At 40.4% G+C, this 26308-nt stretch overlaps 1 protein-coding gene across 1 annotated transcript in view; it reads left to right on the top strand.

The window, feature by feature from the left end:
* The window catches only part of cntrl (centriolin), a 132081-nt gene extending 109233 nt beyond the window's left edge, over positions 1 to 22848 (top strand). The window contains exons 35-44 of the mRNA XM_041193665.1: positions 348 to 421; positions 1461 to 1649; positions 2505 to 2730; positions 3400 to 3605; positions 3905 to 4045; positions 4914 to 5180; positions 7076 to 7138; positions 11082 to 11261; positions 17619 to 17733; positions 22394 to 22848. Coding sequence (XP_041049599.1) covers positions 348 to 421; positions 1461 to 1649; positions 2505 to 2730; positions 3400 to 3605; positions 3905 to 4045; positions 4914 to 5180; positions 7076 to 7138; positions 11082 to 11261; positions 17619 to 17733; positions 22394 to 22407 — 1475 coding nt within the window. The 3' untranslated portion in view covers positions 22408 to 22848. The remainder of the gene's footprint in view (positions 1 to 347; positions 422 to 1460; positions 1650 to 2504; positions 2731 to 3399; positions 3606 to 3904; positions 4046 to 4913; positions 5181 to 7075; positions 7139 to 11081; positions 11262 to 17618; positions 17734 to 22393) is intronic.
* The last annotated feature ends 3460 nt before the right edge of the window (positions 22849 to 26308 follow it).

The raw sequence follows: 26308 nt of genomic DNA, 5'->3' as shown, positions 1-26308 counted from the left end.
ATGTTGCAGAGTGTTTTGGCCCTTTGAAGCTCCATGGTAGTATGCTGGTTTGTGTCTCAAATTCCCCTATTTCCTCCACCCTCACCTATTTCCTCGTGTAAGCAGTCAATTGCATATCCATCTTTCTCCTACTCGACAATATCAAAATGAGCTGACCCCAAGATTTCTGGTGGGGCCATTGGGCAAGCAGAAGTGCTGCTTTGCTGCACTTACAGCAATAGATCCTTGGACTCACTGCTAAAACTAGATTTTTGTCATTTATTTTTAGAACAACCTTCAATGAGTAAAGGAAGTATTTAAACTGTGATAAGTTTCATACTTAATCGGAAAATATTTCTATTGAATAGAGAAAAGGGCAGAGCTGGAAATGGTGACGGATAACCTCAGAAGTACCAAAGAACAGTTGCAGTTAGCAGATCAGGTAAATCCATGACTTAATTTTAAATCGAGTGCTTGTATGGAGTTTACAGCCAGGTTTAAGAACAAGTAGGTCTCTGTGTAAACTATTTTAACTAATGTTACAAAGTGATGAATATCTTAACCAATGTTACAAAGTGATAAATGATCCATTATCAAAAATTGGAATGCAGTTTAATATTTGAACTCTGACCTATTTCTGTTGACTTTTGAACTTTGTTTAAGTTGTTACTGGTGAGAGGAGCTACTCATGATGTCATTAACGCAAACTGGGGGAAATAAACAAAATGAGGTGAAAGTTCGTTAAAATAAATTGCAGTGGCTTGATTTTGATCGAGGTCAAAATCCTCTTTTAAAGTAAAAAAGACTTTACTTTTAAAGTAAGATATTTTACATTGGTTATGTGATATTCATTTCATAGAAGGCCTCGCCCCTTGGCACAAAGTAATTGGTGTCCATTTTCAAGATACACGCTCAGTGAATGGCAAACTATAATCCTGTTGTACAAAAAGATGTTTTTTACACTTATGCATTTGGTGCCAATTTGTGTAGTACCTGGCTCATGTTGTTTTGGATAATATGCTGTACAGGTATGTGTGAAACACAAAGGAGATTGAGATGAATAGAATGATGTGTAGTGTCTCATTGCCGTGCTGTTTAGTTGAAGAAGCCATAAACATTTTAATTATGTAACATAGTTCCTTGATTCTTGGTAAACATTTCCAAAATATCAAAATAGAGCATATTTTGAAGCTGTAATTACTAAAAGTTTAGGAGAAGTACAATTTAGCAGCCATGTAATTTCCACTTAGTTTCAATTTTCCAATTGATTTGTAGAACTAAAAAAGGGCTATTGTACAATGATAAACAGAAGGCAAATACAGCAGGTGTTGCAACTTGTTAATTTGACAAAAATAAATCTTGTAAAGCATTTAGATTTTTAATTGTTCCATTAACTGTAACTTAATACTTGCAGAATTTGTATTTTGTGCATAGGTGAATAAATGCTCATATCAGTCATTTGTCTTTCATTGATTTCCTAGGATCTTAAGAATATAACTAAAAAGTGTGATGCGTTAAAAACAGAACAGCTGATGCTCAAAGAAAATATAAATCAAAGTGCATGTAAATATCAAGCCTGCCTGGAGAAAGAAAAAAGAAAAGAACAAGAGTTATTCATGCTTCAGCAACAGGTTGAAGAAAAGCAAAACGAGCTTGCAGAGCAGCAAAGGGTAGGAAGGCTGAGAAAATACAACTCTGACATAGTCTGTACCAGTCAATTAATAACATCAAATCTCAGTGCAGAAACAATAAAAATTAGGCTCATTGCATTAGAGGGCGTGATATTAAAAGCAGAATTTTAAAGGAAGTTATTTTAGTTTCTAAAAAAAAAGGAAAGGTTTCAAAATGTTTTATTCATTTGTGGGATTTGGGCACTCTTTGCTGGCGAGCATTTATTGTCCACCTCTAACTGCCCTTGAGAAAATGGGAGTGAATTGCCTGCTTGAAATGCTGTAGACCAGGTGGTGTTGGTACACCTACCCTTGACACAGCGACAATGAATCAAGAACGTTATATTCCCTAGTCAGTGGGTGCATGACTTGGAGGGAAACTTGCAGGTGTTGTGTCTGCATCTGCTGCCCTGATAATACATAGAAACACACAAAAATGTGGAAATCACAATCACTGCCCTTGCACTTCTGGGTGGTGGAACCTTTGAATTTGAATACCTCAGTTTTGAATTCTTTACATGGTGCTATGTATTGCATAATTTAAAAAAATCTGTTCAATGAATGTCTTCAACTTTCACCATGCTATTCATCAAGAGGGCTGAAAGGTGATGATCTCTTCCTCATATTGCTCAACATCCCCCTTTGCCCACCCCACTCCCTCACCTCAGAGTAATGCCTAGCCTTTAAACACCTTCCCATTGCTTCAGATCAGAAATCTGACAGTTAGGGATATAATTCCTTATCCTAATGCACCTATGGTATAGTGGCAGCATATTGCACCAACCCACAGTAAGGAATAATTTATAGTAAATGCAGGAAGACTTTACTGAAGTTTTTTTCATTTAATCTGTTTAGCTGTTACAGCTTATTGAGAAGGATATTCAGTGTGAGGGAGTAAAATTGGAGCAATCTGCATCTAAGGTAAAGGCCCACCTCCAAGCTTTGGAAGCTGAGCTATCGGATAAGAGAGATAAATTTGAACAGGCTGTTGCAAAAGCAAACTTGATGGAGGAACGATCAAGAAAACTGCAACATACCGAGGAACAATGTATTATGTTGGAGGACCAGATTGCTACTCTGAGTAAGTCTTGAATGTTGATTATAACAATGACTTAGGCACACTGGTATCTTTGCAATTTTATCTAATGCCTAGCTGAACCATACAGAGATCCCAGGTAAAATCACCAATCTATTTAAATCTAGCTAATCTCAGGCAGGGTGGCATTAGGGCACTAAAATTGGCCTCCATGCCATTGGGATGGCAAAAGGAAAATGCCGGATATCTGGCTCTTGCTGACACTGTGCCTTGCCCTGTGATGGAAACTGAGCAGCCATGAATGTTGGATGATGACAGGATGCGACTTGCCTGTGAAATACCTCACAATTGACAGGGCTAGATATGTGAGCACTGGCAAGTTAATGGAGGCTGCCTGGCCCCTGTGAAATCATACCACAGCAAGAAGTGTCCAGATTTCAGGACAATCGAGGCATGTAAATGGAGCACTGGGCATTATTCTGCGTCAGTGCAGTTGTTACTACTAAAACAGATCAGGTATACTTGCTAGCCCAAGGGGAAGTCTGAACCCCAGTTAAGACTAAAATTTAAAAATTACTTCTCAAACCAAGACAAAGCACACACAGTGCAGTGCTGACAAGCCACCCTTGAACCTTTTTTTGTTTATTAAACATTTGATGATTTTATTTCCAGATCACAAATAAATTTACATCCGACATTTCTGTTTTGTTGCAGGACGCCAGCTCTCCAACCGAGAGCAAAAGCAGCAAGAAATGATGAATGAGCTTGCATTTTGTCATAAAGAGGTTGAGTTCTCAAAAATAAATTTAACACACCTTCAGGAGCTGATTCATTCAGAGAGGAAAAAGGCAGAGAAGCAATTTGCTGCCATCAAAGAAGAGTCCAAAGTTCAGCGAGTTCAGCTGGAGAAGATCCTTAATGTAAGTTGCTGTTGCCAACCAGCCATTGTACAAAAGCAGTAGCCATTTCATCAGTCCTTTGTTACAGTTTAACTGAACTTTAGTGTTGACAAATATTTTGCAGAACTGTTGAATATAAAACTGCCCACTTATCACGAAGTAAGCTTTGCCTTAAGTGATAAACGTAAAAAAGACAATTTATAAAAGATGTGCAAGAGTAAAATTTAAATGTGTGCTAATAAAGGAGAAACCTACAACTAAATACTGTGTGGACTAGCAAATCTGCTGAGGTAATTTCTGACTTTGTATTATCAACACAGGAACAAAAATGTGAAAACAGCAGACTGCAGAAGGAGTTATCTTCAATAGATCAGGCTGCACATGAGAACCACGAACGTGCCAAACGTGTCATGACTGAGTTAAATGAGATGAGACAGGAATATTTTGAACTCAAGCAACAGGTACCCAAACAAAAAAACATTGTTTTTCACAATTAGCTGAAACAAAATAAATTTGTTCTATGCAAGAATTGTTGGTTTCAGTTTTTTTATACATTTATTCCTCCCATGCAGGTATTGAATATTCAGAAGTTGGATCTAAAACAATATATTGTTTATTCATTGAAAAACAAGTGTTACAGTATAGATTTAGATCGTTCACATTACATGGACAGTTTTTGATAACATCATCTGAATCCCTGAAGTGACATTACAGCATGATAGTTCTTTAACCATGTGCTGTTCTTTTTACAAATCTCTGGAGTTTACAAGTAAAATAAAAATATCACTGGCATACTGTATTTGACCTTTATATGTTGATTGTGATGCTTATATCAAAAAAAATGAAGAGCAATGCAATGCCTATGGTTAAAGTATTTGTGATACAGTATCATTAATGCCACTAAAAATGACCAGCGAGAATTTATTACCGGGACTTACCTTTTCAATTTTATATCTTTCATGTATTATATTTGCCTTTTGCACTGCTTCCTAAGGAAAGCATTCTAGAGAGTGTCAAATGTGTTAGGAAGACCAAGAGTGATTCCCCACAGCAAATTCCTGATCTCATGGAGACTACGGTGGAGATTAGATACTTTCCAATGGGGAGTTAAAGAAAATATCAGGTAGTACAGCACAAGTTGAGAAGAGCAGAAGGGACTTAGTAATGTTACTCTTCATGAAGGAAGAGGAGCAGGATATAAATAAGGGGCAATAAAGAGGCTGAAGAAAGTAACTGTAATAATTTATAATCTGAAAACAAATACTGATAGATTTCTGGATTGTTCATACATCAACTGCTTCTCTCCTTAATATTTTAATATTCCTTTAGCTGAGAACTCAGGAACAAATGGAACAACAACAGAAGGAGATAAAGGAAGCCATAAGAACCCTTCGATCAGATGTGAAAGCAGAAATTAGCAGTAGTTTGAAAGATCTAGATCAGTCATGTGTGGCACCGAAAAATGACCTGGATATAACTTGGGAAGAGGAGATCACTGTTCAAAGTGAAGTGGAAAGCTTAAAGGAAAATTTTCCCTTAGCCACCAATGAAGGAACTCACGATGAGAGGTTAAGACTGACCAAATTCAATTTTAAGGTGATATTTCTTTGCATTTGATTTTAACGTTCATGTTAAGGTATGGATTAACATCCCTGCATGCAGACAATGGGCCAAATGAACTCATGCTGTAAGATTATATGGTATTTAAATGCCTATATTATCATTAATATGTTATCAGTCTTACTTCTCTGTGCACATCTTGTCAACTTTTTCCATTATAACTCCCTACATCCATATTTATAATGGAAACAACTTATGTAAACTTGTTACATGTAACTTCATCCTCCCCTGAATCAAGATCTGCCAGTATCACCAATGGGAATGTAGATGTAGCGTGCATTCTGAATATCATTGGTTTGCAGAATGTCTCACCACATGATCTGTGCATCAAAAGGTGCTGAAGGATTGCAACTCGTAATCCATGAGGTTTTGAGAGTTTCTTTGCTTTTTCTATGAGATTTTGAAATAAGCTGGAAATTGAATTGTCAAAACTTTCATTCCAAGAAGTCTGGAATTTGTTTAAAATTTTGTAACCAACATCTGTGAACAAAAGCATGTGTGAACAGATTATGGTTTCTTTGACTTAGAAAATAAAAGATTGATTATAGAGAATGGATTGCTGAAAATTCAGTTATAAATCCATGTCTAAATTGAATTGGAGGTTTACAGAATGTTTTTAAACTTGGAACTTTTGGGTGTTTTATGAGAAAATTCTTAAATATGTATGGAAATTTATGTTTATTAAAAACTGTCAGAAAACTTGCTAATATTGCACTGGTTTTTCCGTTTCTGTATTCCTGGTGCAAGCCTGGAGTACATATCAGGAAATTGGCCATTAATTATAAGAAGCTTTGAATGTATGCTTACATGCAGGAACATAGGCCAGGATCTTTAGGGCGGGAGGCAGGGCCCGGTCACCAATGCGTAAAATGACGCGGGATGACATTGGGTGGAACTCCTGATGTCACTCCGTGTCATTTCAATTTTCAGGTCGACAGGGCCGCAGCCAAATCAGCTGTGCGCCCACCAACCTGTCAACGGCCTATTGAAACCATTTAAAAAGTAACTAAGCTCATTAATGGACCTGCCCATCCAACCTTAAGGTTGGTGGGCAGGCTGGGAGCCCTGGCGGGCTTCAGAAAAAGCATGAAACCTCATTTGTGGGCAGGATGAGGTTTCATGATGGTTTTTAAAAATTTAATAAGGGTTAGAGTTAAAGTGATGGACATGTCCCAACTCATGTGACAGTGTCACATGAGAGGCCATGTCAGGAAATTTTGTTTCTGCTCCTTGACCATTTTAAAATTTGGTGCCGATCTCCCTGAGGCAGCACTTAGCCTCAGGGAGATGAGTGTGCTCTTTCGCTGACGGACTCCCCTGCCCCCACCCGCACAGGGAGCACATAGCGCTTCCTAGCGGATGTCACACTGGGTGGGCCTTAATTGGCCTGCCCACATTAAATGGCGGTGCACCCCCGATCGGAGGCGCGCTCGTCCGTGCCTGCTCCTGCACTTCCCCCCCAACGGGGGGGGAAATTGTTCCCATAAAGTCAGGAATCATTTGACAATAGCAAAGAATAGGGTAAGAGTGGTTGAGCGAGTACCTGTGGGAACAATAGAGGCTGCTCAGGATATGGTCTCAAAGAACATTGATTTTTATAAAGTCCTGGTGAATGGTGGATGCAGATTCACATACGTTTTATGCGTGTAATGAGTTTTTGAGTAACTAGAAAAGACGCCAGGCTTCTGCATTAAAGAGGGAATGGAAAGATTGAGAAAAGACATTCAAAGCTGAAGTTGAAATCCTTAATTAGGCAATTGCAGAACAAAGCTGGAGGAAAGCTAGAACCATATAATTTTCTTACATGCTCTGGTGGAATATCATGCATGGAACGTACATTAAAAGGATCTTATTGTGCTTTTGTCATTCAGGATGAACAGTTGCGAGGAGAGGTGCTGAGAGAAAATCTACGACAACAAGAAGATTATCTCAAGGTTGGAAAACATGTTTAGTGTGAAATTATATTTATACAAAAGTAACAGTCCTGCTTATACTCATATACCAAGATTCACATTAGTTGTTGGATTCATTGCTATTTCCATTTCACCATTATTACAAACAATTTATCAGAAATAATCGACATTTTACATTGGAAGCAGTTGCAATGAGACCGGTGGAATATGTCGCAATGAATAATTCAATGGCAAGGCAGTGGCGTAATGTTCTGGGAACCCGGGTTTGAATCCCATCTTGGCAGATGGTTGGATTTGAATTCAATAAATATCTGGGATTAAAAGTCTATTGATGATCATGAAGCCATTGTCGATTGTCGTAAAAACCCACCTGGTTCACTAATGTCATTTCAGGAAGGAAATCTGCCATCCTTACCTGGTCTGGCCTACATGTGACTCCAGTCCTACAGCATTGTGGTTGACTCTTAAATGCCCTGTGAAATGGCCTAGCAAGCCACTGTTTTATCAAACTGCTAAGAACAAGTCAATAAGGAATGTAGCTGGACAGACCACCTGGCATCAACCTAGACACTAGAAACGACAACAGTAAACTCAACCCTGTCGAACCTGCAAAGTCCCCCTGACTAACATCTGGGGGCTTGTGCCAAAATTGGGAGAGCTGTCTCACAGACTAGTCAAGCAACAGTCTGACATAGTGATACTCATGGAATCATACCTTCCAGATAATGTCCCAGACACCACCGTCACCAGCCTGGATATGTCCTGTCCCATCAGCAGGACAAACCCAGCAGAGGTGGTGGCACAGTGGTATACAGCCAAGAGGGTGTTGCAATGAGAGTCCTCAACATCGACTCCAGAACCCATGAAGTCTCATGGCATCAGGTCAAGTGTGGGTAAGTAAAACCTCCTACTGATTACCACATACCACCCTCCCTCTGCTGCTGAATCAGTACTCCTCTGTGTTGAACACCACTTGGAGGAAGCACTGAGGGTAGCAAGGGCGCAGAATGTACTCTGGGTCGGGGGCTTCAATGCCCATCACCAAAAGTAGCTGGGTAGCACCGCTACAGATTGAGCTGATTGTCCTAAAGGACATAGCTGCTGGACTGGTTATGCAGCAGATGGCAAGGGAACCAACTGGAGGGAAAAACATACTTTACCCCATCCTCACCAACCTGCTTGCCACAGATGCATCTGTCCATGACAGTATCGGTAAGTGTGATCACCGGACAGTCCTATAAGAGACCACAGCACCGTCTTCAAATAGTGTTGTGTGGTACTAGATTTCAGACAGATCTAGCAACTCAAAACTGGGCAACCATGACGGGCCGTGGGCCATCTGCAGCAGTAGAATTGTACTCAACTACGATCTGTAACCGCACAGTCTGGCATACCCCGCACTCTACCATTACCACCAAGCCAGGGGATCAACCCTGGTTCAATGAAGAGTGCAGGAAGGCATACCAGGAGCAACACCAGGCATATCTAAAAATAAGATGTCAACCTGGTGAAGCTACAACATAGGACTACTTGCATGCCAAACAGCATAAGCAGCAAGCGATATCACAACCAACGGATTAGGTCTAAGCTCTGCAGTCCTGCCACATCCAGTGGTGAATGGTGGTGGACAATTAAACAACTCACTGGAGGAGGAGGTTCCATAAATATCCCCATCCTCAATGATGGGGAGAGTCCAGTGTATCAGTGCAAAAGCATTTGCAACCACCTTCAGCCTGAAGTGCCAAGTGGATGATCCGTCTTGGCCTCCTCCAGAGGCCCCCAGCATCACAGGTGTCAGTCTTCTGCCAATCCAATTCACTCTACAGCTGAAGGCACTGGATACTGCAAACATTATGGGCCCTGACAATATTTTGGAAATAGTACTAACGACTTGTGCTCCAGAACTTGCCACACCCCTGCCAAGCTGTTCCAATATAGCTACAACACTGGCATTTACCTGGTAATGTGGAAAATTGCCCAGGTATGTCCTGTACACATAAAGCAGGCCAAATCCAACCTGGCCAGTTACAGCCCCATCAGTCTACTCTCAATCATCAAAGTAATGGAAGAGGTCATGAACAGTGCTATCAATCAGTACTTTCTTAGCAGTAACCTGTTCACTGATGCTCAGTTTGGGTTTCACCAGGGCCACTCAACTCCTGACCTCATTACAGCCTTGGTTCAAAAATGGACAAAAGAGCTGAACTCCAGAGATGAGGTGAGAGTGACTGTCCTTGATATCAAGGCATTTGACTGAGTGTGGGAATCAGGGAAAACTCTTTGCTGGTCAGAGTCATACCTAGCACAAAGGAAGATAATTGTGATTGTTGGAGGTCAATCATTTCAGTTCCAGGACATCGCTGCAGGAATTCCTCAGGGTAGTGTCCTAGGCCCAACTATCTTCAGCTGTTTATTGACCTTCCTTCCATCATTAGGTAAGTCAGAAATGGGAGGCTCGCTGATGATTGCACAATATTCACCATTCACGATGGAATACTCTGTACTTCCCTGGATTAGTGCAGCTCCAACCAAACTCAAGAACATTGACACCATTCAGGACAAAGCCACCTGTTTGATTGGCACCCTATGCACAACATTCACTCCCTCCACCACTGATGCACAGTGGCAGTAGTGTGTACCATCTACAAAATGCACTGCAGCAACTCACCATGACTCCTTAGACAGCACTTTCCAACCCCACGACACTACTGTCTAGAAGGACAAGGGCAAACAGACACATGGACCGGGAAGTTCCTCTCCAAGCCACTCACCATCCTGACTTTGAAATATATTGCCGTTCCTTCACTGTTGCTGGGTCAAAATCCTGGAATTCCCTCCCTAACACCACTGGGTGTACCTACACCACATGGACTTCAGCTGTTCAAGAAGGTAGTTCACCAATGCCTTCTCATGAGCAATCAGGGATGGGTATGGCCAGCGAAGCCCATATCCCATGAATGAATGAAAAAAATTCATAAAGGCGACTGTAAATTTACTGAACATCTGGGATAAGTTCTTTGTATCCCTGAATTTTTAGTGCAACTTTTAAAGCACAAATCATTCCTGTTTTATACCAATTTCATAGATCATTATATGGCATTTCTACATAGACATTCCAGTGCCAAAGAAGCTGTGATTCTAATACCAGTTCAGTTACTATTCCATTTTATATATTAAATTATTTGTGCAATCATATTGCACATTCTCTTCTCAGCAAGTGAAACAAGTTTCACCATGACTTGAGAAAGTACAAATAATTAATCAAGCAGAGCATCAGGATATCTATCAAAATACTAGCCCCACTCATTGTAATTAAATAGTGATTTGTTCATAGCCAAACACTGGGAGCTAAACTGTGAATTTGTTTGGCTCTCAAGTGGCAGCATAGTGAAGTCTGGAGTCAAGATTCCAAACCGCAAACTACCCAATCCAGACACCTACTGGTATAAATTCTAAGCAAGGGACTTTCAGGGCCAGTTAAATCTGAACAAATATCAAAATCTTGCCCACATGGAACATTTTAATATATACCTTTTTTTTTTCTTTTGCAGTATGCTAAATTAACATTTATATTTGAAGCTGTGAACTGTTGAGAGGGAGTAATAAAAGGTTGAACATCTGAGGTTCATATTAATGATTTCTTCAAGTAATAGGTTTCCATTCCTCCCCATGTGCCATCCAGGGAACATTCCAAAAAGACCCCTCTTCATGGGCAAAATTGGAAAATCTAGAATCTAGTTACTTTAGGTTACAAATGCCCTTCCTAATAGTTCAAGCAATAGTAAAGGGCCCTACGAGCAGCTTAATCTAGAATTGGTGTGTTTTCATGAAAGCCTAAAGAGAAGCTTCAAATGAATGGTGAATAATAAAATTGCAGCTTAACTGAGGAATTCAGATGATACCACTGATCTTGTGAATATTTGCTTTTTAATAAGTTGAAGATTGCCATTTTTCTTTTGTTTAGGCACAGATTCGTCAGTGCATGTCAAGGCAAGCTGAAACATTATGTAAACGAAAGCAGCAGACAGAGGGCAATTTGACCAGCCTTAAAAGACGTGTGGATGCACTGGATGAACTTGTCGCCTGTACCAATGTAGACTCATTTCACCAGCATCAGTCTTCGTTAAACCATGGCCAGAGCAAGGTGGGTTGTAAAATGTTGCAATTTAAGATAGGAAAACCAACTAGAATTGGTTCTAACCAAACTCTGCTTGGGTTCTAGTATCAAGTGGCTTTTAGTGAAAGCTGTGGTGGAAGAGAGATAAATTCAGATTTCATTGAATTTATTTAAGCTAAAAGGAGCAATAATGAATGGAAATTGAACCCAGCTGTAACAATTACACAGGATTGTACAGTGCGTTGTGTGTGATGTAGGATTCTGTAATTCTTTAAGACTTTTTTGTTCTTTTAGTGCAAATGAAGCTGGTTACTCTAAATTTTCACTTCTGTTGGAAAACAGAAGACTATCCAGTTTCCTTCCTTTATGAAGATATTTTTAAGTCAAGTATAAAATGTTTCGCATTTGGAAAGTAAACTTTATTTTCAGTCGTTTCCCACAAGATATCATCTATAACTGACAAATGTGTAAAGAGGATCAGTAAGAAAATCAAAAATGTGGTTTCTTATGCTTCTGATTGAATGGTACAAGATTTTGATGTTTGTTCAGATTTACCCAGCCCTGGAAGTGCAATGCTTTGAATTTATACCAGCAGGTGTCTGGATTGGGTATTCTGCAGTTTGAAATCTTGACTCCAGACTTCACTATGCTGCCACCTGAGAGCCAAACAAATTCATAGTTTAGTTCCCAGTGCTTGGCTATGAAAAATCACTGTTTCATTACAATGAGTGGGACTAGTATTTTGATAGATATCCTGATTAATTATTTGTGCTTTCTCAAGTCATGGTGCTAGTGTTGTAACTTGTTTCACTTGCTGAGAGGAGAATGTGCAAAATGATTGCACAAATTGTTTACAATTTGAAATGAAATAGGAGCTGAAGTGGTATAAAGTCATGGCTTCTTTCTCATTGGAATGCAGGGGAAAAATCAGTTTTAGTCAATATTTACTCTAGTTTTCCTGCTGGATTTGCTAGAATTTTCTTTTGAGGAATTAATTTGTGCCAGCTTATGCCCTTTGATTCATTTTACTTTCTAGATGATTGGTATTGAACTTAGAAGGTTTTAAACTACCTTTGCTTACTCTACTGGTCTCTATTGAACATACATGCATTCTAAAGAAAAATGTTCTTGTGATGCTGGCATGGCCACATTTAGTGTCAAGGCCCGGTTATCCTAAGGAGGTGGTAGCAGGCCTTTTCCTTGAACGACTTCAGTCCCTGTGGTGTTAGTGCTCCCACAAAGGTTTTAGGGGATTCAAGAATTTTGACCCAGCAACAATGGAAGAATAACTAGGCTGGTGTGGAGGGGAACTTGGAGGTGATGATACCATGACATTACTGCCCTTGTCCTTCTTGATTATAGGGTTCACAGGTTGGGACAGTAATATTTAAGTAATTAAGTTTTTGCAGTGCATCCTGTAGGTTATACACACTGCGTTGTCCCAATGATGTATATTGACTCTAGAAACAGGGGCACTCATCAATAAACATGCAATCCTTCCTCGATGTTGTTGAGTTTCTTGAATGTTGTTGTGGTTACGCCCATCTAGATGATTGGTGAAAATTCTTGCTGAGCTACCCAGGTCCTGCTGAAGGCTGGCATGGGCTGCTTTATTCGGGGTCTGGGATAGGGGGTTGCACAAGGTGCAAAACACGGGGAACAAGGGGGGCCCCAGGCTCAGTGTTGTAAATGGAGTTCTTGTCCTTATCCCAACTGAGCAGCCACAGCTTTAGACCTGAAAGACCAGCTTTAAAAAGAAAGGGAACTACCAACCTGACAAATCCAATGTTTCTTTTTAAAGCAGGTCTTTCGGTTTCATTTTACTGACAGTTACTGTTCTGTTGTTTCTGACCTTTGGGCAGCTTTTTTTTTAAAAAGCTCACCAGAAAACCTCAAAGTTGCCTGAAGGTCACTAGCAGCTGTTCCAACTCTCAGCAACCGTCACAAGAGTGCTTTCAGTTGAAAATCTGGTTGAAAAGTTGTAAGTGATATCCGTGGAATCAATTTAGAGCCAATTGTATGCTGTGAGAAGGGGGACTTTTAAGGGTTAGTCCCACAAAATTAAATATGGCTATACATCACAAAATTCTCTTTTGAATTTAAATTGGCATAAAATAGCAGTCTAAATTTTCATTACTCCCTAAAGCAGGCACAATTCTCTTGACTTGCTGTGTTGATGTACTAGAGGCTCAAGAATCTTTAGGCCTCATTAAAGTAAATGTAAGAAACTAAAAACCAGGAGTGATGTAAAACAAGATGCTGACTCACCAGAGCCTGTTTTATTACTCTTGCAAAGTCAGGGAATGGAATCCTTATTTGTCACTAAGAGATTGCTTAAGAAAGGTTTTACAGATCTCTATCCTAGGTTCACCCCATCCTCCACCATCCTGTTTAAAATCTGGCAGGTGGTGGTCACATGGTGGGAATAAAATTTCTTTGGGGAGAAGATTCTCCCGATTATCCATCGTAACCTTGGCAAAAAAAATCATTGAAGTTCCAGAGAAACAGCATAAAAGGCTTTTACTATATTGGGCCATTATAGAAACCCAATGCAATAACTTAAAAACACTTCCAGAAATTATTTCTCTCAGGATATTGCTGTTATATCTTTTTGGCTGTTTGAGTTTCTTACTTATTAATTACATTTTTCCACTTAATTTGCCTGTTTCTCTCTCACCTCAAACACCAAATAGAATTTTTTTTAAATACAATTTGCACATTTATTTTGTACAAACATAATGCGGCATCATATGGAACCTGTAGATAGGCTGTAAACTCGCAATGTACAACACAATTTGTATGACAGCTTCTGGGGAAAGGGGTAACAATCTAGTTCTTGAGTTGAGGCCGTACTGAATTTTGGTACCTGGTATTCACTCTTCTCTAAAAAAAAATCCAGATTAACAATTCAATCTACGTTTTCCCTGAACTGTTGGTAGATGTCTGATTCACAAATCCTGGGGTAGTGTCATTACTGTAAAAGGGGCAGATGCCATTTATGGTATATTGTGCGTTGGCAGCAGAGAAGTCAAAATGGTAAGGTTACACTAGCTACAGAGTTGAATTGTTTTGTAAATGCAGTGATTCCTCTGTAGCCATTTTTCTAACATCAGTTGATTGCTCTGTGATTAAATATCCTTATAGAATCAGCATTGGGCCTCCAATTTCACCATGCTATAGTCACTTTTTGCCTACTACTTATAAGTGAAATGAAAGAAAGACAAAACCTACATTTATACAGCATCTTTCACAATGTCCCAAATCGCTATATAGTCATTTAAGCACTTTTGAGTTGTAGTCACTGGTATAATGTAGGTAATATTATCAAGCGATGGAGTATGTTCGAGGGGCTGAATGGCCTACTCCTGTTCCTAATACACACGTTCATATGTCATTCTGGATGGATGAAATGAGCTGGGGTAGATAGACTTTGTCACCTCATAATTATCTTTCAATCAGAGGGTGGAATCATGGCTGGAGTTCTGTTTATTTTATTGCTAATGGAAGTTTACTATGAGCGGGTTTTGTGGGGTGAAATTGCCAGGACAGGAGTGAATAATGGGCTCATAGTAAATCAATAACCTGTTTTATACTGCACATGATTCTCAAGAGTCTTTTCTACTCACTTCAATCTTGTCCTTTTGTCTACTTACCTATTATCTAACTCTATCTTAGTGCTTTGAGTTTTTTGCAATAATATTGCAATAAAGTTCTGCTGCATAGTAGATATTGAAAATGTGTAATAGCCAGAAGTAGCAATCAGCAGAGTCTCCAGACTTGCTGATCAAGAAAATACAGGTACAATTGTGAACCATTCAGTCTTTGTGTTCTAGCCTTTTAAAAGTTGTATCGCACAGAAACACCTGAAGACTCCAATGCTTCTTCCTGACAGTGAAGACCTCTGTTGTTCCATCACTCGTCTTTGTTGCTCAGGAGTCATTTTAAGTTTCTACCCTGTGAGATTACTGATAAAATAGAATCCATTTACCCCCCCCTTGTATGAAATAATTATATTGAATAATTTCATGCACCCAAGAGGAGAAAGACTTCTACAGAATGGAAAAAATCTGGTGCAGGTTATCTGGGTTGCAAGTGGTGAATCTTTTCCCCAAATATGAACTTATTGTCACCATGTACATGTGATGCAATGTGCAGAACATGTTAATGAGGCTGACGCGGTCACCAAATCATCTGCACAGTGTTATAAATAGCTAATTGGATATCCTTCTGTCAAATTAACAATGTTGCACAATGCTGTTAAAGTCAAATTTGTACTTTCTGGTTTATTTAATAATCACGATGGGATCAGCTACAGACTCACATACAAACTAACACTGCATTATATTGTTGCTGCTCTTAATATTAATGATGCTTGCTGCACATATATCAGAAGACATTGGTAACCAAATGCCAGTGATGGGTGTTAATATTTTACTAGGGCCTTTTTTATGATTGGTGAATCTTGAAAGGGAGAAAAATAACATGCATGACTGAAGAGGAGGGTTAAATGGAATGGGGGATAAAAGGGGCCCAGAAACAGGAGAAGCACCAAGGACCATGATTTTACTCCCTGGCCCTGGCATTATTATCAGAGGAGTTATGAATGAAGCTGAACATCCTGGAATCATCAGCAAACAGCCTCACTCCTGAACCTGTAATGCAGGGAAGGTAATTGATGAAGCAGTTGAAGATGGTTGAGTCAAAATGTCTCTCTGAGAAATCCCTGGAGTGATGTTTTATGATAACTGACCCACCCACAGGCACGATGATCTTCCTTTGCATCCAGTATTACTATAGTCACTGGAGAATTTTGACTTTGATTCCCATACAGTTTTACTAGGCAGCTACTTGTAGCTTTCTTCTGGCATCCTGTTATAACATAATGCCTGAGGCCATAAAACCATTGCCGATTGTCGTAAAGACCCATCTGGTTCACTAATGTCCTTTAGGGAAGGAAACCTGCCATCTTTACCTGGTCTGGCTTACATGTGACTCCAGACCCACAGCAAGGGCAATTAGGAATGGGCAATAAATGTTGGCCCAGCCAGCGACACCCACATCCCATGAACGAATTAAAAAAAGAAATAAATCCTTTGCTTTAGTTATATTTTGCAGTGCCTCGTGCTAGTGGTAGAGATCAAAAGAAAGCCATAAATGCTTATGAAAAATGCACCACAACAGGAAATGTGAAGAGGGTTGATCAGAATATGAAAGAGCAATATAAGAATATAAGAAATAGGAACAGGAGTAGACCATTCGGCCCCTCAAGCCTGCTCTGCCACTCAATAAGATCATGGTTGATCATCTTGTGTTTCGATTTCCACATTCCCATCTAACCCCAATAACCTTTGATCCCCTTGCCTAACAGAATTTGTCTACCTCTGCCTTAAAAATATTCAATGACCCCGCCTCCACCACCTTCTGAGGCTCACCCTTGACCCACTGTCCTTGTTTCCCACTCTTCTGGAAGCCAAGCCTGTCAATCAGGATGACTTCTGGACAAGGAACCTTTTGGAACCAAAAGACACAGGCTATGAGGTTAAAACTTCATAACATACAGAGAAACCCAGTCTCCTGCATTTCTGATCTGAAATACGCTCCTCCCCCACATAAACTGTCCCTTTTAATATCCAGGGTATTGATTTTGGCCCCTGCCACAAATTCAATTCCTTAGCCACCAACTCCATCCTCTCCCTGGTCACTGTCGGAATCTGAACCAGATGATTCACAACCACGGTGTCCTATTTTAGATGAGCTTCTGACTACATATCTGCTCCATCATCAAGATCGCCTAAGTCCACCTCCATGACATTGTTTGTCTCTGCCCTGCTTCAGCTAATCTGCTGCTCAAACTCCCATCCATGCCTTTGTAGTCTCTAGACTTGATTATTCTAATGCTCTCCCATTTTCCACCCCCTATAAAGTTGAACTCATCCAAAACCCTACTGCTCAAGTTTCACTGTCCTAACCTTGCTCGAGGTCTAGCAACATTTAGATCTTAAAATTCTTGTCCTTGTTTTCAAATCCATCCATTGCCTCACCTATCCCAATCTACGTTATCTTCTCCACGTCTTCAACTGTCTGAGATTTCTGTGCTGCTTCAATTCTGGCCCCCTGTGCAGTGCTGATTTTACTCATTTCACTTTTGGTAGCCATGTCTTCAGTTGCCTGGGCCCTAGTCTCCCTAAGCCTCTGCATCTCTACCTCTCTCTCCGCCTTTAAGACTTTCTTTAAAACTTAGTTTTGACCAAGTTTCTGGTCACTTTGCCTAATATCTCCTTTTGTGGGCAGGTTGTTAAATTTTGTATAATAGAAAGACCTTTGAATGGTTTACTCCCATTAAAAGTGCTTCATAAATACAAACTGTTGCTGTTATTGTTCCAGTCTCCTCTCCATGGAATACTCCACTCACCTTCCAGAAGACCAGCTGAAAGATCTCTTCGACCAAAGAGTGCCCATTTGCTTGTTACAGAAGCACATATTTCTGAAAAAGATGCAGGTAAAGAGTGGCTTGAGTAATTTTTTTAATATATTCAGTTTTCCATTCTGGTATTGATTCAAAATGTGCTGTCCAGCTATAACCTCCAGCGAGGTATGCTGTATTGTAAATTAATACATAGAAGTTACAACACTGAAATAGGCTACATGGCCCAACCAACAATAACAACTTCTTACATTTATATAGCACATTAAATGCGGCAAAATAACCCAAGGTGTTTAACAAGAGGTATATCAATAAAAAAATATTTTTGACACTAAGACACAGGAGAAAGTATCAGGACAAATGACAAAAAGCTTGGTCAAAGAAAGGTTTTTTGGAGCATCTTGAAGAGAGTGAAGGAGGGAGATTAGGTCAATGCAGCTGAAAGCTCTCATTGGAGTGATTAAAATTGGGAATGCGCAAGAGGGCACTGGAGGAATGCAGAGATTTCTGACAGGTAGGGCTGGAGGAGATTACAGAGAGAGGGAGAAGTGAGGCCATGGAGAGGTTTTGAAAACAAGGATGAAGATTTTAAAATTGAGGTGTTGTTGGACCAAGAGCTAGTGTAGGTCAGCAAGCATAGGGGTGACAGGTGAGTTTAAATATGGGCAGCAAAGTTTTAGATGTGCAAGTTTTGGGAGGTTGGCCAGGAGATCATTGGAATAGTCAAGACTAGAGATAACAATGGTATAGGTGAGAGTTTCAGCAGTTGATGAGCTGAGGCAGGGTCATTGTCAGGCAATGTTACAGAGGTGGAAGTGAGACATTGTGTGGTTGGAAGCTCATGCCTGGGTCAAACACAAAACCTAGAAAGTGAACATTCTGGCTCAACCTCCAACAGTTGCCAGGAGTGGAATCGTGGTGCAGACTGTAGACACTGGCTTCATGTATTTCCAGTATTTAGCTGGGAGAAATTTCAACTCATCCAAAATTGGATGTTGGACAGTGTGCACACTTTGTTGATCATGGAGCTGTTTGTTCAGAGAGGTGATGGTGAGTCATAGCTGAGTGTCGTCAACGTACATGTGCTCAGTTCCTTCGCCGCCGTCGCATCTGTTCCGATGATGCTACCTTCAAAAACAGTTCCTCTGACATGTCCTCCTTCTTCCTTAACCGAGGTTTTCCACCCACGGTCGTTGACAGGGCCCTCAACCGTGTCCGGCCCATCTCCCGCGCATCCGCCCTCACGCCTTCTCCTCCCTCCCAGAAACATAATAGGGTCCCCCTTGTCCTCACTTATCACCCCACCAGCCTCCGCATTCAAAGGATCATCCTCCGCCATTTCCGCCAACTCCAGCATGATGCCACCACCAAACACATCTTCCCTTCACCCCCCCATCGGCATTCCATAGGGATCGTTCCCTCCGGGACACCCTGGTCCACTCCTCCATCACCCCCTACTCCTCAACCCCCTCCTATGGCACCACCCCGTGCCCACGCAAAAGATGCAGCACCTGCCCCTTCATTTCCTCTCTCCTTACCGTCCAAGGGCCCAAACACTCTTTTCAAGTGAAGCAGCATTTCACTTGCATTTCCCCCAACTTAGTCTACTGCATTCGTTGCTCCCAATGTGGTCTCCTCTACATTGGAGAGACCAAATGTAAACTGGGCGACCGCTTTGCAGAACACCTGCGGTCTGTCCACAAGAATGACCCAAACCTCCCTGTCGCTTGCCATTTTAACACTCCACCCTGCTCTCTTGCCCACATGTCTGTCCTTGGCTTGCTGCATTGTTCCAGTGAAGCCCAACGCAAACTGGAGGAACAACACTTCATCTTCCGACTAGGCACTTTATACAGCCTTCCGGACTGAATATTGAATTCAACAACTTTAGGTTTTGAGCTTCCCCCTCCATCCCCACCCCCTTTCTGTTTCCCCCTTTCTTTTGTTTTTTTTCCAATAAATTATAAAGATTTTCCTTTTCCCACCTATTTCCATTATTTTTAAATATTTCAAATCTTATATGCTCTCCCCACCCCCACTAGAGCTATACCTTGAGTGCCCTACCATCCATTTTTAATTAGCACATTCGTTTAGATAATATCACCAACTTTAACACCTATGTGTTCTTTTGTCCTGTTGTTTGTGACATCTTTTGATGATCTGCTTCTATCACTGCTTTCGCCTACAACCACACCCCCCTCCACTTCTCTCTCTCCCTCTCTCTCTCCGCCCCTCCCCCCCCATACCTTAAACCAGCTTATATTTCAACTCTTTCTTGGACTCGAACTCAAGTTCTGTCGAAGGGTCATGAGGACTCGAAACGTCAACTCTTTTCTTCTCCGCCGATGCTGCCAGACCTGCTGAGTTTTTCCAGGTAATTCTGTTTTTGTTTTACATGTGTAACATGTTACTGTTTATTCTCTACACCTCAATAGTTCTAATCACAGTTACCCACCACGTTCCCATATCCCTTGAACCTTTTTTCTTTCATCCAATCTAATCTTGACAGTTTCTACTTCAATTTGTAAAGAACTTTCGCCTGCCTTTCATTCTAACTTTGTATCTATGGTCCCTTATTCTTGACCTCTCAAAAAAGGAAATACTTTGCTGCTATCTACCCTGACCCATCCTTTCATAATTTTTAAATATTTCTATATCACCCCAAAATCTACATTGTTCTAATGAAGAGGGACTCAAATTTTTCTCTATAGAGCAATTCACTCAGTCCCATTCCCCAACTCCATCACCGTAACCCCACAAGTTTATTGCCCTCAAGTGCCTATCCCGTCTACTTTTGAAATCATTGATGGTCACTGCTTCCACCATCCCCATAGACAGGAGATGTTCATGCAGTGGTGTAAACTCTGCTATTCCATGGCAAGCAAGGGTCCCAAACTACTTCAGTTATTTACTTCTGGCCATTGTGCCTCCGAGTTGCTCTTCTCTCCGACCTTCTGCGCTTCAGAATACAATAATGCTACCTCCTACTTACATATTGAGAAACTCCAGGCTTGCTACTAAAAGGCAAGTCTATGGTAGCCTGCTTTGCACTGTGAAACTATACCTCATGAAAAAAATAGATCAGACTCAGATTACAGGATAGACTGAAATAAATACACCTCTTTGTAATGTTATCTGATTCTTTTTACTCTTAAAGAAGAGCCCTGATATTAATTTTAATAACTTCAGGCCTTAAGCTTGCTATTATCATCTTTCCAGTTGGGGTTACCGGCAATGTGGGATAGGTGTGTTAGCATTTCCAGGGAGATGGAAATAGCTTGGCACTTTGGGTGTGGACTCTCCATTGGACCATCCGTCACGTTGGCCAACCTTTTGTATTTCTGGCATCGGCTTGCATTTTTCTAAAATACTTCTATAATTTACTCTTGCCTTCATAATAGCAGTCACTCTACTTCAGGAAGTAATTTATCCTTAGATAAAAGCAAAATACTGCGGATGCTGGAAATCTAGAACAAAAACAAAAATACCTGTAAAAACTCAGCAGGTCCGACAGCATCTGCGGAGAGGGATACAGTTGACATTTCGAGTCTGTATGACCCTTCGTCAGAACTAAGACATATAGAAATGAGATGAAGTATAAGCTGGTAGAGGGGGGTGGGACAGGAGAGCTCGATAGGGGGCCAGTGATAGGTGGAGGCCAAGAAGAGATTGCCAAAGATGTTATAGACAAAAGGACAAAGGGATGTTGACGATGGTGATATTATCTAAAGGATGTGCTAATGGGGACATTAAGGGGAGCAAGTTAGTGGCAGATGGCCCTAGTGCGGGTGGGGTGAGGGCAAGGGATCAAAATGGGCTAAAAGGTGGAGATGAAACAGTAGATCAAAATAAATTTAAAAATAGAAGGGAAAATAAAAAAAATATAGTTGTAAAAAAATTATAAATTATTGGAAAAAGGGGGATTGGAAAGGGGGTGTGGATGGAGGAGAGAATTCATGATCTGAAATTGTTGAACTCAGTATTAAGTCGGGAAAACTGTAAAGTGCCTAGTTGGAAGATGAGGTGCTGTTCCTCCAGTTTGCGTTGAGCTTCACTGGAACATTGCAGCAGGCCAAGGATGGACATGTGGGCATGAGAACAGGGTGGTGTGTTGAAATGGCAAGCAACAGGGAGGTCTGGGTCATGCTTGCGGACAGACTGAAGGTGTTCCGCAATTTATCCTTACCTCGAATAGGTTATGACACAAGGTAATTCATGTGAAGAGGTTCTATATAGTGTCCTTTTTATATTATGGGCCTTTTTAAAAGTGTGAAACAGTCCCCACATCTAGTGGTCGAGCGGCCTTTTGTACTTCTTAAATGTTTAAAGTAACAGTGGGGCAACTTTGACATGCAAGAATAACAGTAAACAATTGCAGGGTGTCATGGGTTTCTGGTAATACCACAAAGGTGCTTAAAGGTTAGGTATGCTTAATGCAACATTGTCAACATACAGGCTTCTTATCTAGAATAGGTCACAAGTTCAGTGGCTGACAGCTCACATGAATTCCTGTAAATGCAGTCAAGATAACGTCAGCCAAACTTCACTTTTAAAGTAACAGATTAACTGGTCATTTCAATGCCGATTGTGGGAATTTGTAGGTTGTTGCTGTGTTTGCCCACTTGGCAGTCACTGCACTTATGCAATTCATTCCATGGGAAGTGCTTTTGAGATGTTCCTGGAGTTGTGATAATGCGTCATATAAATGCATGGCTTTTCATTTTGTCTTTTACAGAAGAAAGTTGGTAATTTTCCTGAGCTCCTTGACGTGTAATGAAGTGGATTCAAATGATGCAGATATTACATCAAAAGTATGCCCAAGAAGCCTGTCCTACCTCAGTCATATTAGATCATCAGTCTCCCTATGAGTCTTCCTATAGCTGTGCTGCTGGGAGTATATAATCTTGATTGTACTGTTTTCCCCTTGCAGTTAGCACAGTTGTTGCATAAAACTAGAATGTTACGCATGTTCAACAGCTCAATTTAGGTGTTCTGGGAAATCTATTATATACCTCAACTGTGTTTTTAGCTCTGATAATTTTATTTTTTTAATCAATATTTCTTTTGTAATTAACACTTCTGTGCTGTGATTGCACAGTAAATGTGTATATTGTATTTATATAAGTATGGCATATGTACATTTTGTAAATTTTGTATGGTTTTGCAGTAATAAAAATTATCTGAAATGTTGATCCTTTTTCTTCCATATTTCTATAAACGCTAACTCATTTCCTGTGACAGTCATTCACAGATGGCCTGGGACATGTTTGTGATGTTCAGTAACATTCCTGTAAAGTGTTTTGGGATGTTGAAGGCACTATACAAATGCGAGTTGTTAGTTAAATGCTAAGATAGAGCTGTGCTATTCCTTTTTAGCCATGCTTAGGTATTGTCAAAGGGGAAGAAGCCTAAATATTCATATGCTGTGGTCAGAAGGTAATTGCTTAGGGAAGCTTTCTGTAGATTGGAAGCTGGTTGTAAATCCCTGGCTTCTGCCCTTGGGAGGATGCCCAATTATCAGGAGAAAATTACTTTATATTTTTAGTACTTCTGGGTCTTTGAAGTATAACATCTGAAGTGCATTGGCACAATATCTTTTTCTATTTACTGAGAGTCTGTGCTGTTCTATGAGGACAAAATATTTTAATTACATTATACCATGTAACATGGAGCCTATGAAATAAGAGACATTCGCAGCATGAATACAAAGTTGACTGAATGACAGCAAACATTGAGCAGTAGTGAAACAGTTATTTACCTGACTGGAGAAAGGTTTATAGTGGGGTTCCCCCAGGGTTGGTATTAGGACCACTGCTTTTCTTGATCTATCTTAATGACCTAGATTTGGGTGATTTCAAAATTTTCAGATGACACAAAACTTGGAAGCATTGTGAACTGTAAGGAGGATAGCAATAGGCTTCAAGAGGACATAGGCTGGTGGAGTGGGCAGACATGGGGCAAATGATATTTAATGCAGAGAAGTGTGAAGTGATACATTTTGTGAGGGAATGAAAGGGACTATAAAATAAAGGATACAATTCCACAGGTTAAGAAAGCACTCAATAAGGCATACAGGATCCTGGACTTTTAAATAGATGCATAGAGTACAAAAGCAAGGAATTTGTTAATTTTTATAAATCATTGGTTCGGCCTCAATTTAATTATGATGTCCAATTCTGGGCGCCATAGTGTAGGAAAGAGTGCAGAAAAGATTTAACAGAATGGTTCCGAAGATAAATTGGGAAAGCTGGGTCTGATCTCTTTAGGGAAGAACAGATTGAGAGCAGATTCCCATTGGCAAAAAGGTTGAGAACTAGTGGACATCAATTTGGCAAAAAAACCAAAAGGGACAGAAAGAAAATCTCTAACATATCAAGAAGTTAGGATGTTGAATGCACTGCCTCAGAGCGTGGTGCAGGGAGATTTAATTGTTGCTTTTAAAAGGGAATTGGATAATTATATGAAGAAAAAAAATTGCTGGTCTATGGGAAAAAGGCAAGGGAGTTAATTCTCCTGAATAAACGGGTCTTTTTCCAAATGGCAGGCAGTGACTAGTGGGGACCCCAGTTATTCACAATATATGTTAATGATTTAAATGAGGGAATTAAATGTAATATCTCCAAATTTACAGATGACACAAAGCTGGGTGGGAGGGTGAGCTGTGAGGAGGATGCTTCAGTGTGATTTGGACAAGCTGAGTAAGTGGGCAAATGGATGGCAGAAGCAGTATAATGTGGATAAATGTGAGGTTATCCACTTTGGTAGCAAAAACAGGAAGGCAGATTATTATCTGAATGGCTATAAATTGAGAGAGGGGAATGTGAAATGAGACCTGGGTGTCCTTGTACACCAGTCACTGAAGGTAAGCATGCAGGTGCAGCAGGCGGTAAAGAAAGCACATGGTATGTTGGCCTTCATAGCCAGAGGATTCAAGTACAGGAACAGGGATGTCTTGCTGCAATTGTACAGGGCCTTGGTGAGACCACACCTGGAATATTGTGTGCAGTTTTGGTCTCCTTATCTGAGGAAGGATGTACTTGCTAAAGAGGGAGTGCAGCGAAGGTTCACCCGACTGATTCCTGGGATGGCAGGACTGACATATGAGGAGAGATTGAGTCGATTAGGATTATATTTGCTGGAGTTCAGAAGAATGAGGGGGGATCTCATAGAAACCTATAAAACAGGACTAGACAGGGTAGATGCAGGAAGGATGTTCCCAATGGTGGGGGAGTCCAGAACCAGGGGTCACAGTCTGAGGATACAGGGTATACCATTTAGGACTGATGAGAAATTTCTTCACCTAGAGAGTGGTGAGCCTGTGGAATTCGTTACCATAGAAAGTAGTTGAGACCAAAACATTGTATGTTTTCAAGGAGGAGTTAGAAATAGGTTTTGGGGCGAAAGGGATCAAAGGGTATGGGGTTGGATGATCAGCCATGATCATAATGGTGGAGCAGGCTCGAAGGGCCGAATGGCCTACTCCTCCTAGTTTCTATGTTTCTAACTAGCTGTGCAGCTCTTGAGAGCTGACATGGACACAACAGGTCAAATGGCAGCTCCCTGTACTGTTATTTTTCCATGCTTCTATACAATGTCTTATTTTACTACTAAATTGCAAGTGTCCTTGAAGCTACTAGTTGTAATTAGTCTGCAGCCTTGAAATGATTGTCTTAGTTAAATTACATATCAAAGTGGTTTATTTGCCATCAAGTTTAATTGTTGAGCATGAGTAAGCTCTAATGTCACTCTGACTTTAGCTGTTTATTCAGGAAACAGCAGCAAGTGGAAAATGCTTGTTAGTTTGAATTTCCATCTGAGAAAGCAATTTAAGATTTTTTAGTGTTTAAAAAGGTGAGGACTGGAATACAACTCCTATAGATACAGATGTACCAGTTTTAATATGCAGAGAATTACTTAACTTGTTCCTAATGAGTCTGAGATGTACAGTATTGTTTCTGACCTATGTTTTTATTATATGATATTCTGGGATTTTTAGCAGTGTTTGGGGTATTGAGTTCCAATAGTGGCAATGCAGAGGTAGTTAGCAGAAATGGAAGTGGAAGGTTGGACTATTGGCAATACTGCCCTGTGGCAGCACAAAGGGAGAGAATTTGGAAAAATTTTGCAAGAGATCTCCAGAGACTATATAACTGTTCTTATTGGTCCTTCAAAAATAATTAGTATTTTCAGACACTAACAAAGCAAGTACAGTTGCTTTAATAAGCACACATTGCATTGATAAGAATTCCCTTATATGTACCATGCTGGTGAAGCGACGGTTTGTTTTTGTTGATGCTAATTGCTGAGAAACCATCAAAGAAGGAGCATCCTGACAGAGATGGGTGGGTGGCTTTGAGTATTTCCAACAGGGCAGGTGGGTGTTCATGCGGTGAGTTGGTGATGACAAGTGATGCAGGGCAGGCAAGCATTACCAAGACAGCAGAGTCCCAAGGCATCGTGCTGACAAGGTCAGGCAGTCCAAAAAGAAGCAGGCACAAAATGGAGAGGTTCATATGGGCAACAGAGATTTAATTAAATTTAAAAACAAATGGACCAAGTTGGGCAATAAATAATTAAAGTTCTAATAAATTTGGAATAACAGCTTATCTGACAGCCACCTAGAAAAACAGACCTAAGAGCCGTTTTGAAA

Source organism: Carcharodon carcharias, chromosome 8, assembly GCF_017639515.1.
Source record: "Carcharodon carcharias isolate sCarCar2 chromosome 8, sCarCar2.pri, whole genome shotgun sequence".
Lineage (NCBI taxonomy): Eukaryota > Metazoa > Chordata > Chondrichthyes > Lamniformes > Lamnidae > Carcharodon > Carcharodon carcharias.
This window is presented reverse-complemented; position numbering and strand designations above follow the sequence as displayed.